General features: G+C 36.0%; 2 protein-coding genes across 10 annotated transcripts; one reads left to right on the top strand and one right to left on the bottom strand.

Annotated features, from left to right (window-relative positions):
* The first annotated feature begins 2528 nt into the window (after nucleotides 1–2528).
* LOC306854973 (caveolin-2-like) lies at nucleotides 2529–8228 on the top strand. Its single transcript, XM_079393332.1, has 3 exons — nucleotides 2529–2887; nucleotides 3904–4091; nucleotides 5821–8228. Exons 1-3 carry the CDS (start codon nucleotides 2669–2671, stop codon nucleotides 5969–5971), a joined length of 558 nt encoding a protein of 185 aa, XP_079249458.1. The 5' UTR covers nucleotides 2529–2668; the 3' UTR covers nucleotides 5972–8228.
* nfya (nuclear transcription factor Y, alpha) lies at nucleotides 7200–14599 on the bottom strand. 9 transcript variants are annotated; one of them, XM_079393325.1, is made up of 10 exons: nucleotides 14452–14599; nucleotides 12991–13115; nucleotides 12735–12806; nucleotides 11747–11893; nucleotides 11074–11205; nucleotides 10855–10960; nucleotides 10598–10746; nucleotides 10309–10485; nucleotides 9310–9420; nucleotides 7200–7791 (listed from the first exon to the last, which is right to left on the bottom strand). In XM_079393325.1, exons 2-10 carry the CDS (start codon nucleotides 13069–13071, stop codon nucleotides 7732–7734), a joined length of 1035 nt encoding a protein of 344 aa, XP_079249451.1. In that variant the 5' UTR covers nucleotides 13072–13115; nucleotides 14452–14599; the 3' UTR covers nucleotides 7200–7731. The 9 variants fall into 9 exon arrangements, with proteins under 9 accessions (XP_079249451.1, XP_079249456.1, XP_079249457.1 ...); XM_079393330.1 differs by lacking the exon at nucleotides 12735–12806 and having other exon boundaries at nucleotides 14452–14579; XM_079393331.1 differs by lacking the exon at nucleotides 12735–12806 and having other exon boundaries at nucleotides 14407–14460.
* Between the last annotated feature and the right edge of the window lie 772 nt (nucleotides 14600–15371).

Here is a 15371-nt window from a genome sequence, read left to right as displayed (position 1 = left end):
GGCAACACAGTGACAACCAATGAACAACAAATGCCTTCATCCAATCACAACTCTTTCTAGTGGTGACTCCGCCCACATGTTTACAAACAGAGCTGATTAGGGTTTGAATGACATTATGAACTGAAATTAAATATTTGTTGCCTAAACTTGTCTTAAACATGTCTTCAGGCTAAACCAATATTTACATTAATATGTTTAAAGTACTACAGAAATGATCGGTTCTTCTGTTGTATTACTGTATTTCTACGGCACTATTTAATATAGTTAATTTATTTTAAAAATTGAGTAACATAATGACCAAAATCTTTACAAATCTTCATACAAAAAAGAACTTATAAAAAGTGTTTTAAACCAATTTTTACTTATTTATTTCTATTATTTATAATCCAAAGGATGACTTCAGTTTTCTGCTGTATTTAGTTTCTACTGTAAAACTGTAATTATCACACATGGGCTGAAGTGACAAAGACAAATTGTTTCGTTGTTCAATAAAGACACTAGTCACAGAAAGCTCGACATATACTGATTCAGTTCAACGCAGCATATGTTCAGTTGTTGCATTTAGAGTTCATTGTGCTGATTGAATGGTGTGCTATATGGAGCCACCCATTGCATCACACTATGTATTTATTTGTGCTATACAAACAACGTGGCCATTACTGTTTTTGTTTTGATGGAGATGGATAGAGCTGTATTTGTGTATTTATGGGGAGGATGGGACTGTACATATGTACAACTGATTTTCTTGTATTGTTTATTTCAGATGCACATCTTCATTCAGGCTAATTAGTCACTCAACAATGAAGTACAATAAAGAATGAGCCACATATTAATCAGTAACTAATAGTATTTACCTGCTATACACTACCAAAAGTTTGGGGTCAGAAAAAAAATAAAATCAAAACATTTTTTTAAAATGTTACCAATCTCAAACGTTTGTACTCCATTTTTGTTGCATATCCCCTGTTTATGAAAATCCTAAGTACATAGGATTATGTAATATAGTAAATCTGCCAGAGGACAGCTGTTTCACAGTATTGGTGCAAAGCAACACATTTAAGCAGGTGGAAAGATGATTTTCTGAATTTTGTGCATTTCAGCTACTATCAGTTCAGCGCTATTCTGAAACTGTGTTTCCTGTAATTATATCTCCATAATATTTTGGGACATGTTTTTAATTCTAATGGGGAGATTTGAATGCAGATTAGACTTAACGGATAAAGCAAACTAAACTAGGGCAGCTGCCAAAAGAACATATTTAGAAGGCGTTGGTCCGACCTCACAATCCACAAGAGAGCCACAGTGAGCAAAGGTGAACTGGAAAAAATGCCACAAACTGTGAGATTAAACAATGATGTGATTAATATGAGAGTTTTCCAGAATAAAACACCACAATCTGACCATGATACTATAGTCAAAAATAGATGATGAAACAGGTGAAAAAAATCACGTCCTTACATTGACAGAGGGACTTTTGAGCTCTTTTGACCTAAGCCAAAAAACAACCACCTAGCAACCAACCAGACCACCCTGGCAACCACCTTAACCTGGCAGCAAGAGTTGGCTACAACAAAATGTCTCTGTTTTCTCAAAAGCAATACACATGTATAAAGAATAATAATAATAATAAATGTATGAATTACGGTGGAAGTGATAGCAGATGCTAAATACATAATAAAATTTTTAAACTATGAGTGTTGGACTATAAAAAGAAACCAGTAATCTGCTAATGGATCTTACAGTGAATTGCATTTTCAAAAGAGCATATTGTAAAATCTGTAAGAATTTTCCAGAAGCCAACAGCGAGTCATTTTATGTTTTTTTATACATAAAATGACAAAAAGCAGTTTTCATGCCTTTGATTGAATTGTTAGTTTTGTCTAGTTTTCATTTTAATATCATTGTGATACTATTATAGTTTTTAATGATATTGTGAATTAGTTTTCATTTGAAAAGATTTATTTATTTATTTAATCTGTCTTCACTTTTATTTTAAGTTCAACTAAATGGGAATTAGATTCGATTATTTTTTTATATGCCCCTGAGTTATGTACAGTATATTATATAATAAAATATCATTATTAATATTAAAAAGTTTGGTCCATTTTCCAGGGAAGAGATGGTCTTTTCAAATTAATATTTTGGCAGCCTTTACAATATAGATGACCTTAAAGGTATCAAACAAATGCCAAAAATCAAAAGTCAGTTGGTTTCTCTTGGTATTTTGCACATACTCATTCAGAAATAATGTCCAAAGGGTTTAATGTTAGAATATTTGACCAAATTTACAAACAAACACTATACACTGATCTTACTAAATCCCAATTAGTGCTCAAAATCAATGCTTCCATTCTGTTAAATATTCTTGATCCACTGCTTCTTTTAAGAGCTCTTCTAAGCTTACCAGCAGTCTGCATTTCACCGGTCACTAATGGGGTATTTATAGCACATGTATCAGTGGGGGCTGGCATCTTCCCATGGGGGCCTGTTTGGGAATGCCTGTTAGGGCACGGTCACTTTCCTAATATATCCCATATCCCTGTTTCAGCTTCAAGACAGCACACTAGCTCTGCATTCACAGTGTGTATGTGTATGAGTGTGTGAAACTGTTTATGCCTGTTTTGAGGCCATCGATGAGCCGCTTTGGGACCTTACGAACTTCATATTGATGAATGGCACCATGATGCGGAGTATGGACGCAAGGGAAACTGAGATCGACCTGAGGGATGCAGGGGATGGAGAGGATGACGAGGGACTACAGACATGGAAGACACAGTTAGAAACTGTCCTGGAGGAAGAGGAGGAGGAAGATGTGATCTCTACACAGAGCGACACCAGGCCTCTGATCAATGAACGGGACCCAAGACAAATAAATGAATGTCTTAAGGTAATCTCTTCATGTCCAACTGCTACCATGAACAGTTCTTCATTGTAGCATTACAGAAATGCCACTTTTGATGGTCACAGCGACTGATGTGGATATGTTTCTTACCCCACTGACAGACTTAATTTTAGTAATTCTCCTTTTCAAGTAAATCTATCATGATTATAGGATTTTTTAGATATTATTTAACATTTTGACATTTGTATTAGGCTAAATTAGATTCAACTTTATTGAATTCACTCTATTCCAAAGTAAGGACAATGTCTTGACATTGTAGACAACCACAGCTGGTAGCATGTGTGAATATCTCCAATGATGTGGACAATAATAGCAACTGCCTCTTAAATGAGCTGACCAGACAAATTACACAACTATTACAGACTTGCAGTAGCTTTATAGGGCTACTGTAGCATTGTTTATGTTGTGAATCGTTGCTAATAATAAGTTGCTGATTGCAGTATTCAGTTTTAAATACTTCACTTAAGAGTTTAAGATGCATACCAAATACAGTGAAGTACCACAGACAGAGAGAGGGGATCAATCACAGAGAAATGAAAATACATTCAATAATGCAGCTGCAGACAGTCTAAAACAACCAATCAGCTTAGCTTATTTGTTTTAGAATACAAATATGTGCATTAGCTAAATTTATCATTTATGACCACTGCTGTAAGGTCCATTGGTGACTTTATGTGTGTCAGCTTGTATTCATGTAGGAGATATACATACAAAAATGTAAAATCAAATCTAAATCATGATATGACTGTTGTTGTCAGGTTTATTGGTGATGTAATATATGTTAGTGAAAATGAGCTTTGCCAATATTACCTTCACCAGCTTAATTTTACCCCTGCTCATGTAAAATGTTCTGTAGGCTACTCAGTGTTCATATTTAGCCTACTATACTTGCATGAATAAAAAATAGCTGTGACTCGACTAGCTTTAAAGGGATGTTTTCATTTGAAAGTAGATGAGGGTGAAGTGAAGATGCTACTTTCCTGACTGTTCACTTCTGACAGGTCAGTTTTGAGGATGTGATAGCTGAACCGGTGTCTGTGCGCAGCGGGGATCGGGTGTGGATCTGGAGTCATGCTCTTTTCTTGGTGTCCAGGGTCTGGTTATACCGTATCATTACGGCTCTGCTGGCAGTTCCAGTGTCCCTCCTCGCTGGGATTCTCTTCGCCATCCTCAGCTTTGTTCACATCTGGTATGATTAGATCCTCTGAACTTACATTTACATTAATGCTTTTATCCAAAGTGACTTAGATTGCATTGATGGTATAAATGTTTTAGTAGTTTATGCATTTCCTCAAAATCCATGAATCAAATCGATGACCCTGGCATTTTTAGTTAAAGGGATAGTTCACCCAAAAATGAAAATTTTATGTTTATCTGCTTACCCCCAGGGCATCTAAGATGTAGGTGACTTTGTTTCTTCAGTAGAACCCAAGTGAAGATTTTTAACTCAAACGTTGCAGTCTGTCAGTCATATAATGGCAGTCATTGGGAACCACAGCTCTGAGAGTAAAAAATAAAACATACACAGACAAAACCAAATTAAACCCTGCGGTTTGTGACAATACATTGAGGTCTTAAGACACTAAACAATCGGTCTGTGCAAGAAACTGAACAGTATTTATATAATTTTTTTTTTTTTTTTACATCTGATCCACCGCAATGTCCAACTGTCCTGAGCTGTCACAACATCCGGCGTATATGCGTAACAAATTGCTTCCGCGCATGCGTCTACTATGCCAGAGCTCGTTGATGCGTCACACGCCGGATGTTGTGAACGCGCTCAGGACAGTTGGACAGTTGTGGAGGATCAGAGGTAAAGAATCATATAAATACTGTTCAGTTTCTTGCACAGACTGATTGTTTTGTGTCTTAAGACCACAATGTATCATCATGAGCCACAGGGTTTAATTTGGTTTTGTCTATGTATGTTTTTTTTACTCTCAAAGCCGTGAGTCCCATTGACTGCCATTATATGACTGACAGACTGCAACGGTTTGAGTTAAAAATCTTTGTTTGTGTTCTACTGAAGAAACAAAGTCACCTACATCTTGGATGCCCTGGGGGTAAGCAGATAAACATCAAATTTTCATTTTTGGGTGAACTATCCTTTAAAATGTAGACATTTTTATGGAAGCCCGTTTCTGCCACTGAATAAAAAATAAAAAATAAAGTAATTGCGACTTTTCATCTCACAATTCTGACATTTTTCTTTACGAGTTTACATCTCGCAGTTCTTCCTTTTTTTTGCATGATATTACTAAACTCTGAGTTGTGATTCAGGCCTATAAAGTCAGTGATATATACTCACAAATACAAGAGAAAAAACTCAGAACTGATAAATTCTGAGAACATAATCAGTCTTTATCCCCCCTCAGAATTGGAACTTGTCGTCTAACGCGCAATTTATATCTCACAATTCTGAGTAAAAAGTCATAATAGTGAGAAAAAAAACTGAATTACAAGATATGAACTCGCAATTGCAAGGAAAAAAATAAAAAAATCTGAATTGTTTTTATCTCGCGAAATGACTTATTTTCTCGCAATTGCGCGTCTATATCCTGCCATTGTGACTTTGCAACTTACAGTTGTGAGTTTATATCACACAATTCTAACTTTATAACGGGAAGTTGCGTTTATATCATGCAATTCTGAAAAAAAAGTCAGAATAGCAAGAAAAAAGTCAGAACTGCGAAATATAAACTCGCAATTATGAGAAAAAAAAGTCAGAATTGCGATACAAACTCGAGTTTATATCATGCAGTTCTGACTTTATAACTGGCAATTGCGAGTTTATATCATGCAATTCTGAGAAAAAAAGTCAAAATTGCATGTCTGTATTATGCTTCCATAAATGTTTATAAGATTTATTTACATAAATTTAACAAAAATGCTAAGCTTTCACCTTTTCTCGGTTTCAGGTTCTTCACGCCATGTGTGCAGGTTGTCTTGATAAACACTGGGTGGTTGCAAACTTTTTGGAGCAGCGTTTTAGACATATTAATTCTACCGTTCTTCCAAAGTGTAGCCAAGTGCTGCAGTGGGATTAGTCTCGTTCTCACACGGGAATGAGAAACATTCAATGGACTCTTTTGAAACGATTCAAATGGAAATTCACATTGAACTTTTGGGCAGATGTGTGGCCATCTGACTCCTGGTGCATGTGAAGGGGGACCATGCCCAAATGCTAAGCGTAATGAATGTCAACTCAATGCCAAAGACTGAGAGGAAGCAGATATTTGGAAATGCATGAAGTTTGCTTCTGTATGAAAGTATTTTTAAAGGGACAGTTCACCCAAAAATGATGATTCTGTCACTGTTTACTCCCCTTAACCCTTGTGATTTTCTTTCTTCTGTGGAACACAAATGTGGACCACTTTTACAGTGTTTTTTATATCTCCTTTTATGTTCAATGAAAGAAATACCATCTTACAGGTTTGCAATGACAAGAGGGTGAGTAAATAATGACAGAATTTTCCATTTTCAAAGAACTAACGCTGTGTGTTTTGTACAGGCGTTGTCAATGCTTTCTTTTTGTCGATTAATTTCTTAATTTCCCACTGAAGGTGCCATAAAATGTGTCTGCAACTGGTTCGGGTCGAGCTATACTGCCATTTGGCTAATGATTATGTTAAAACATACTGCTATTAACATCTGTTGTGTGTTTTGATGACCTGTTTTGCATTGCATTGAGGACACATTGTGTGTTCTTTGAAGTATTCTCGAAGCCCTTTCATTTGAAAAATAACCTTTTCTTCCAGACCATCCAATTAAATTCCTCACTCTGCATATGCTAATATGGGGCTACCAAAATAATAGCAACAATTTATTCAGTTATATAACACCCTCTGCTGAAAAATTATCAATCTGCCGTAGCCTGATTATCTCCATTATAGCGCACCCTAGTGTCAGGGAGATCAGAATCTCCTTATTGCCATGTGCTTGTCTTAAAATGCTTTTCAAAATGACATTTTAAAGCACATGCTAAATCTTTCAAGAGACAGTTCACCCAGAAAAGAAAATTCTGTCATTTAAATCATGTAAACGATGACAGAATTTCCATTTTTGGGTGATCTTTTCGTTTACCTCAAATAAAACAACACCAGTAGAGCTTAGGGGTACAGATGCATCATGGATCTATAAATAATGGCAATCAAATGGGTGTCTGTAACTTGGCAAAGGGGAACACAAACATGGCCAGACACATCTCATGAGAATGTGTAGTCGCTCTAACATATCAGTGTTTCATATCTAAAATGTCGCATTTAACAAAAGTTAAAAAGCAGATTTTGCAACCATGTACAGAACGTCAACCTTTATTCTCATATAAGGAAGACATCAATAGAAAATACGAAGAGATAAATGAAGTTTTTCATTAAAGGATGTTCTGGAGTAGGAGGATATACAAATGGTTGGTGGATCAACTAAAAAGCGCGAGTGCATAGAAAATCGTAACATTTCACAGTCTGATCCAGTACATGTAAAAACATCCCATATTACAAAACTCAACTGTAATTCACATTTTTGTGATGGATTCTAATATGCCGCTATTTAATTAAATAAAGAAATGGACTGGAATTAAATGAAATGTCGTTCCTCATAAATACAACAAACACCATTTGCGCTGGTGAGATGGTTTTAAAAAACTCAAATTCCCAGCATCTGCATGTTTTACCTAGCAGTACTGAATAACAAAAACATTGTTCTACACAAGAACTGAAATAAAGAAAGTTATAACAGGACTTAAGGGGAAGTCAAAATCAACCATGTGTTGAAATTTTGTTTTTAAACAAGCAAGGACTGACTGAAGTATATGAGGAGGAATGGGTAGTTTATGCCACCTGAATCATCTGGCCCACTGTGTCCTCTTCAGATTGATCCTGCTCAGATTTCTGTGAGGAAAAAGACAAATAAAGTTGATGAAAATTTCATCCATACTACATGCAATGAGGGAATGACGCGTTGAACTCTTACCTGGTGGAACCATGAGAATTTTACTGTCTGATATATACAAAATATTAGTGACTGACTCAACTCTATGCATTTCATCTTTGAGATTTTTTCATCAATTAATGCAGCTAAAGATATACTACAACTTTTTAAATTCAAGAATTAGCCTAATTTGTATGCAGCCTTTGTGCAATAAAAATCTAATATTTAACCCTTGTGCTGTTCTGAAAATCCTTTATCTAACTTGTTGTTCCTAATTGCTTGTAAATCTCTCACCAAATTTTGGATTCACTCTTTCTCTCGACTTGTTTTCTTTCGGTTTAAATCCAGGTTTAGTATTTCTTTTGAAAATTTGGGAATCCCAACAAAATTATTTTGGTAAATTGTTATACCCTATGTGAGTAAAGTCAGTATCTTTAAGTCTGATGTGGTAACAATAACTAGTTTTGGGGAAAATAAAATTCTCTCTGGGTCTAAATGACCGAAACTCAACATGAGGGTTAACACTGGAAAAACTGTTCATCAGCATGTAAAAAAACTGCAAGGCATTACTAACCAAGTACAAATCATGAGCAAAGGTTTATTTGCATAAAAAGGGCATATATATCATCAAGTAACAAACATAAATGCAAACAAGAGCCCCCATACAGTCCACTGTAAGAAACATAAAATGGCAAAAGCAATAACAAAGCCACAGCTCTGGGCAAAGACAGAAGAGCATTGAAGGGTGCAAGCCAAGCCATACATCACAAATGAAAACAGATCATTTTGAATGGCTATTCATACCAGTAAGATGGTAAAAAGGACAAATAAACACCGCTTAACACATCAAAGCATCCAGTGAGTATCACAAGCAATCTGGGTAGAATTTTACAGCATGGTGGGACAAATGGCAGAAATGCAGAAAGAACAAAGACGTCAAGGTTGAAGATTTCCTTTTAAAGTAGAAGTCAGATATGTAAGATAAGAAACCTTTAACACTGACAGGATAAAATGTGCTAATCACCCATGTTTACAACTGAAGCTTTTTGAAAGAGGTCACTTCCAATCAGCAGTTCAAACATACTATCTTTAATCTGCACATAAAGATTTGCACCTAAATAATGGAATTATTACAAGTGGTAAAAATGCTACAAGGCAGCATAGAAGTTACAAACATGGGGTTTAATCGGTACATTGTTTACTATATGCTAGAACATACATACTAAGATCTTAGTATGCATGTTCAGTTTCATTGGTTGGAAATGTCAGTTAACTCACAGACAGAGACAGTTTGGACATGAGTGTGCCACAGACGCATGAGGTAGCTCAGAAACAGAGCCGCAGGGTATGGATGGTCTAAATTAAATTAGGTGCATACAGTCTCTCGGGTCGGACACAGGCTGGGATTGGATAGTTTACCCCAGAGGCGGGGCAGAGGTGGCTGGCCAATGAGAGCTGAGCTCAAGCCCCTCGCTCACCTTAAGGGCCTGCATGGCCATTTCTTCCTTTTCTTTCGGAGAGAAGAAACGTCCACCGTCTCCACGCTTCCTGGCCATGGCGTGACGATGACGGGACTCGTGCAGGTATTTCTGGGTGGTAAAGAAAATATATTGAATATTTGCATATGTGCTGCTGTCTTGAACAGAAACCTGTCAAATATTATGAATATTTTTTAATATATTAAACTATTTTTAATGAATTACAGAAAATTAAACTGCTTTGCTGTTTTCCTGACAAAGACAAATAGATGCAAGAAACAAAAGATCAAACATAATTCCATATCCAAATGAATTCAAGAAAGAATACCAACTGCAACTCAGTATGCAAATAATTTGATAACGTTTCAATTAAGCCGATCAGGCTAAATTAACTGCAATAGTTTAATATTTTAAGAAATTTAGAACACACCTCAACATAACCCAGGAATATCAATAAAAGCTGTAGTATAATTAATGAATTGTATTCTAATTTATAATGGGCCAAATAATATTAAAATGATATTATATAGCCATTTCTATCCTTTAAATACATTTTACATTTTTTTAGAAATGTGAAGTTTAAGATGAAGCTTGAGCTAAAGGTTTAGCTTGTAAATGGCCCAAAAATAAAATATACATACACATACTGTATTATATGTATATGCCAAATATTATTAATATTCCAAATGAATTAAATTATTATTAAAACAGCTTTATTATTAAAGTAAAAAGATAATAATAATCAGGACTGCTTTGCTATTCTAATGGCAATGATTAAAAAGATGCAATGGTTAAATATATACATACATAATATATATATATATATATATATATATATATATATATGTACATGCACACTCCTTATGCGTATATAGCTTTTATTTATTTATGAATCAAAATATATATGTAATAAATATAACAAATGCGTTTTGCTCTATTTGCATAAAGAGTTATATAAATAAAGTCATTGTTATTTATTGCCATAAAAAGCACACATACTCTTCTCTCTTTTGGTATTTTGCCTTCAGCTTCTAGTCTGGCACGGGCTTGTCTCCTCTTAAGGATCCTGTGATACTGTTTAGCATTGACGTAGAGAGGTTCCTCCTCCAGCATCTCTGCTCCAGGAAGAGGAATGCGCTGCATGGTGGGAACTGACCCGCCACCCCCTGGGACCATCTGATTCAATAATAAACACACACAATAAGATTAGGAAGTGTGATCTAAATAGATTATCTCTATAGCAAGAACTCACTTTCGGTAATAGATAAAAATGACCACAAGTGCTCACCATGACCATTCCTCCAGCATTGACCATGTTTCCTGCCATGGGAAGAGTGACGGTCACTGTACCCTGACCGGTGTTGGTGGTGTTTGTGTTGGATCCAGCTGAGACTAACTGAGCTCCTGCTAAAGATGCAGCTGGAATGGTGATCATTCCTGGATGGACAATCACAAAATGCCTTCAGATTAATTACATGTCATAAGCAGTGTATACACGTCTATTGAACTGCATGATGTTTACGGCTCAGTGTTTTGCAATGTTACCCTGCTGTAAGATGGTCCCGTCTGCATTAACAGGCTGGTAAACGATGGTCTGTCCTTCAGCGGTTTGAGCCACTTGCTGACCCTGTACAGTGATCTGCTGCTGACCCTAAGAAAGCAATTATCATGAACATTATTAATTATATGCATTTTACTGCAGGAGCGCAGTTTACAGAGGGTGCTCCTTTATATTTCTTCAAATACATGACAAAATGAAGTTACCTGGTTCTGTCCTGCAGTGACTGCGGTCTGTGGCTGTTGAATGATGATCTGTTGGGTCTGTCCCTGCTGACCCTGTAGCTGTAATGTCTGTCCACCAGGAAGCTGGATTTGACTGGGCTGTACCAATTGAATCTGTGCCACATTTGGTAAATTTATTAAAACTTCATACCCAATATTTTGATGGAACACTATATTGTAGTGGTTCTCAACCTTGTCATGTCAACAACCGTTTTTGAAGGCTGCATAACTTTTCCAGTTCTTTGTGATTTGCTGGATCAGAATTAATGATAAGGCTTTTACTTCATTTTTACCTGATAAAATACTTCAGAGCTTGGAATAACTGTATACTTAATATAAAATGCCCATAGACTTAAAATATTATATGAATTCGCATTTAATTGACTTTTTCAAGTCAAGAATTCACAATTTTACAACAAGTCCTCCTCATATATACAGGTTTTCCAAGATTGTGGGAATGCTGCATCATCAAAGGCAAACAATTAATAAAATCTTTATTGTTTTGTCTTATCATCTTTAAATCAGGGCCACATTGGAAGTTTTCTGAGGCCCACTGGTTGAGAACCACTGCACTACTATTAGATAAATTCAGTATGTAAGTGAAAAAAAGTATATTTTTAACCAACAATTTCGGTGTAACATTAACTCCACCCACCTGCTGCAGCCCTTGTGTACCAGATACTGGTACTTGCATGATGGTTTGACCTTGTCCTCCTGTCATGGCCTGTACCATTATGGGCTGCCCAGAGGAAGTGATGAGCTGACCCCCACTGACTTGTACCATAAGAGGCTGCCCTTGGACCTTTGAAGAGGATGCATTGGAAAACTCATTTTATGTCAACTTTAAAGATAAAAACCCCTATAAAGCCTAATGTATCGTATTTCTAAGGCCTATAAATTTCAACATGATCAAAACTTTGCTGAAAAACCTGTTGTACACCATCTGCAGAGCTTTGATTGAAAAGCATTTAAAGAGATAATTCACCCAAAAATGAAAATTCTGTCATTAATTACTCACCCTCATGTCCTTATTACCTTTCTTGGCCTTGAACGTGTCAGTTGCATTGCTGTCTATACAGGGTCAGAAAGCTCTCAGATTTCATCAAAAATATCCTAATTTGTGTTTCGAAGATGAAGGAAGGTCTTAAAGGTTTGGAACGACATGAGGCAGAGTAACTAATGACAGAATTTTCATTTTTGGGTGAACTATCCCTTTAAATATCATCTTACCATATGACAACTGATATTTATATGCATTTTATGTAAGCATTATGACAATGCAAGACACAGATGCATGCAAGAAAATGCAATGTATGTAAACTTCCGAAATGCAAAAAAACGGTGGTGCAGCTGTTATGCACTTGGAGATTTTACAATGCATTTTGCAAAACAAAGCATGCTAAAATCTCATGCATGTGAGCGTTCTTTGAACACTAAGTTCTTGTAAATCATAGTGAGTGATAAACGAAATAAACTGAGACGGATGCAAAAAGCGCAAAGGTCACAGATATCTGATATTTCAACATTGCATTAATCGCTATTGCAATGCAATAGTAGCAAATGGATCTCTGTGCAATGCAATGTTGAGATGGCATGCATGGAGATTTGCAGACAGCAGAGGTGCTCGGAGAGCCAACCACTACCTGAAGGACCTGCTGGGCCGCAGTCTGGCCTACCTGAGGCTCAGTCTGCAACTGCACCGCAGTCACTGTGCCCTGGGCCAGAGATAAGGGTCTGTGACTCTCAAATTACCAAAAACACAAAAACATTTCTTCTGTGGTTTTATACCACACTGAGATGCTTTATTGCTAGATATATTAAAAACACAATTCTATGCATGTCTGACGTACATACTTGAATACGGTACCGGATTATCTGCATGTAAATGTCACAAAGTACCTGTTGTTGGATCTGTCCGCTGCTGGTCTGCACCACTATCTGCTCTCCACTAGCTGTCGTGGCGGTGGTGTACTGCTCCATGTTTGCTGTCTGACTGATTTATGAGATCAGCAAGGAACTGAAGTCTGAAAAATGGCAAAAACAAGTTGTTGCACAAATCCGAAACGTTATGCAACAGCACATGCATCTAATGCAAGACTCTTAAATGAGGATGCTTGACTTAATTGCTGGTTTACAGCATTCCTCATTTTAGCATTAAGTCAGCTCTTTAAATGATTGTCTCTCTCTCTATATATATATATATTTATATACATGACACTAGTGAACAGATACAAAACTTTATATATGCAACTGTTTTCTTAACCGCAGGGGGAAAAAAAGTAAATTGTGTAATAGTAAATTAATTCCCCATGTACTTTGTTGTATATTTTTCCAAATATAGCATTATTATGAGACTTATTTTGTTTTGTTTATGGTTCAGTACTTTGGAGTACCATATAAATGGTACATGAATATGGCTTTTTTTTGTATCATGGCATATATCAAAGTGATAACATTTGATGCCACAATTAATACTTTTTCTCAAAGACTATGTTTCCATTTGAATAGCTTCTGTGATTTTTTTACTCCCTCTCCCTGAAAATGTGCGTAAAAAACAAGAAAATCTAGATATTAAATAACCTTTTTGTTGTGTTATTTCAATGTAATTCTGTCCAGCTTTTTGTCTTGAAATATTGTTTTTGTATGCTTGAAAACAGTTCTCTGTTAAGCAAAAAAAGTAAATAAAATATAGGAAACGAAGAGCAAAATTTATGATTTAAAAGTACAAGAAAAACACTTTGCAAATGTATAAATGTCAAATGTATGTTGATCAGTTTCAAGCGTCGCGTCTTTGTATCTCACAGACGCTTTTGTTGCAACATGCGTGTTTCTCATAAACAAAACGCCTTTTTCCTTTAAACAACACGAATTACATAAAACTGCAGTATTTATATTGTGTACATATAGCTATGCTGGCTTGCTTTCTCTTTGTGAAACATTGCTAGCGCTACATTAGCACATCGACCTCAGTGTTTCCATGCACGAGCGTGTTTTTCATATATATTTGGTTTAATCAGATATATATATTAAGGTTAATCGTTTGTTTTATGAACTCTCGATTAGTTGACCTCTTAAGACTGCGAAAGTCAACGAATATTAAAACAAAGAGTGGCTCAAAACTGGGCCTATATGAGACGCCGGCTCGGCTTAACAGAAAAACAACAAAAATAAACCATTTAGCGATATTGTTTATCGTTTTAACCATAGAAGAAGTAAACGCCCGCATGCCATCCACACAGTGGACCTTGACACATACACAAACAGCACTATTCCTGTTTATAATGGTTTTAGTCATTTGGTTGGTCGGTCACACACCAATCCCCAGCTAACCGTCCCCTCCCAGCAGCCGCTCTCACTCACCGTCTGACTGCGCCGCCGCCCGATGCACCTCTGATTGGCTCCGATACTGGCGCCTGGAACCCAATCACACGAAGCGTCGCGCTCAGGAGCCAAAATGGCGCACTCGGAAAAAACCCGCGATGAACAGTAGCTCGAACGCCCCTCCCACAAGACAAACGCCACGCCCCCTCTCAACTCCTGCATCATGTCTCTGACTAGAAGAGCTGTGAATCATGCAATGCGAAAAGGACAAAACAGCATATAATTAAATACAGTAACACTATAATAAATAAAAAATAAACAAAGAAGCAGATAAAATAAATATTTAAAATGTAAGAATAAAACCTGTGCATAAAAATACATGTAATAAATAGTTACTGAAGTTATTGAATAAGAAATTTCATACAAAAAAAAAAAAATCTGTTAATTCTGGAAGGTTTTTTAATATTTATTTAATTAAATGATTTGTTTCTTACTTTACATTTTTAAATCGGTTGATCAAATGATCCATTAGAATAAATATAGCTTGTAAAATAGATTATTTATTTTTATTTATTTATCTTTTTAAGCAAATTTGGTCTCCAAAGACACGTTTTCTGATGTCATGGCTGATTTTGTTGTTCCCCTAGACAAAAAAAAAAAAAAAAGCAAGAAAACCTATTATCTGTAGCAAACAAAATTATTCTATTATTATACTAGCCTACATGTTATTTCCAATACTTGCATAAAAGAAATAGGAAACATATTATGAATAGGACTGTGTTCTCTAAGTTAAATATGCTTCATGTGATATTCTTATTTTCTAAACTGAGAGGAAAAGAAAATTTGTACATCTGTTTATAATCAGATTTTATCTTGCACATTAAATACATGCAGCTCTCATTCTATTTACATGTTCTACATACAAATGCTGTGCAGTTTGACATTAGCCAGCTGCTGCT

The sequence above is a fragment of the Barbus barbus genome, assembly GCF_936440315.1.
Source record: "Barbus barbus genome assembly, chromosome: 35".
NCBI lineage: Eukaryota > Metazoa > Chordata > Actinopteri > Cypriniformes > Cyprinidae > Barbus > Barbus barbus.
The sequence above is the reverse complement of the archived record's forward strand: the minus strand, read 5'-3'. Positions and strand labels throughout refer to the sequence as shown.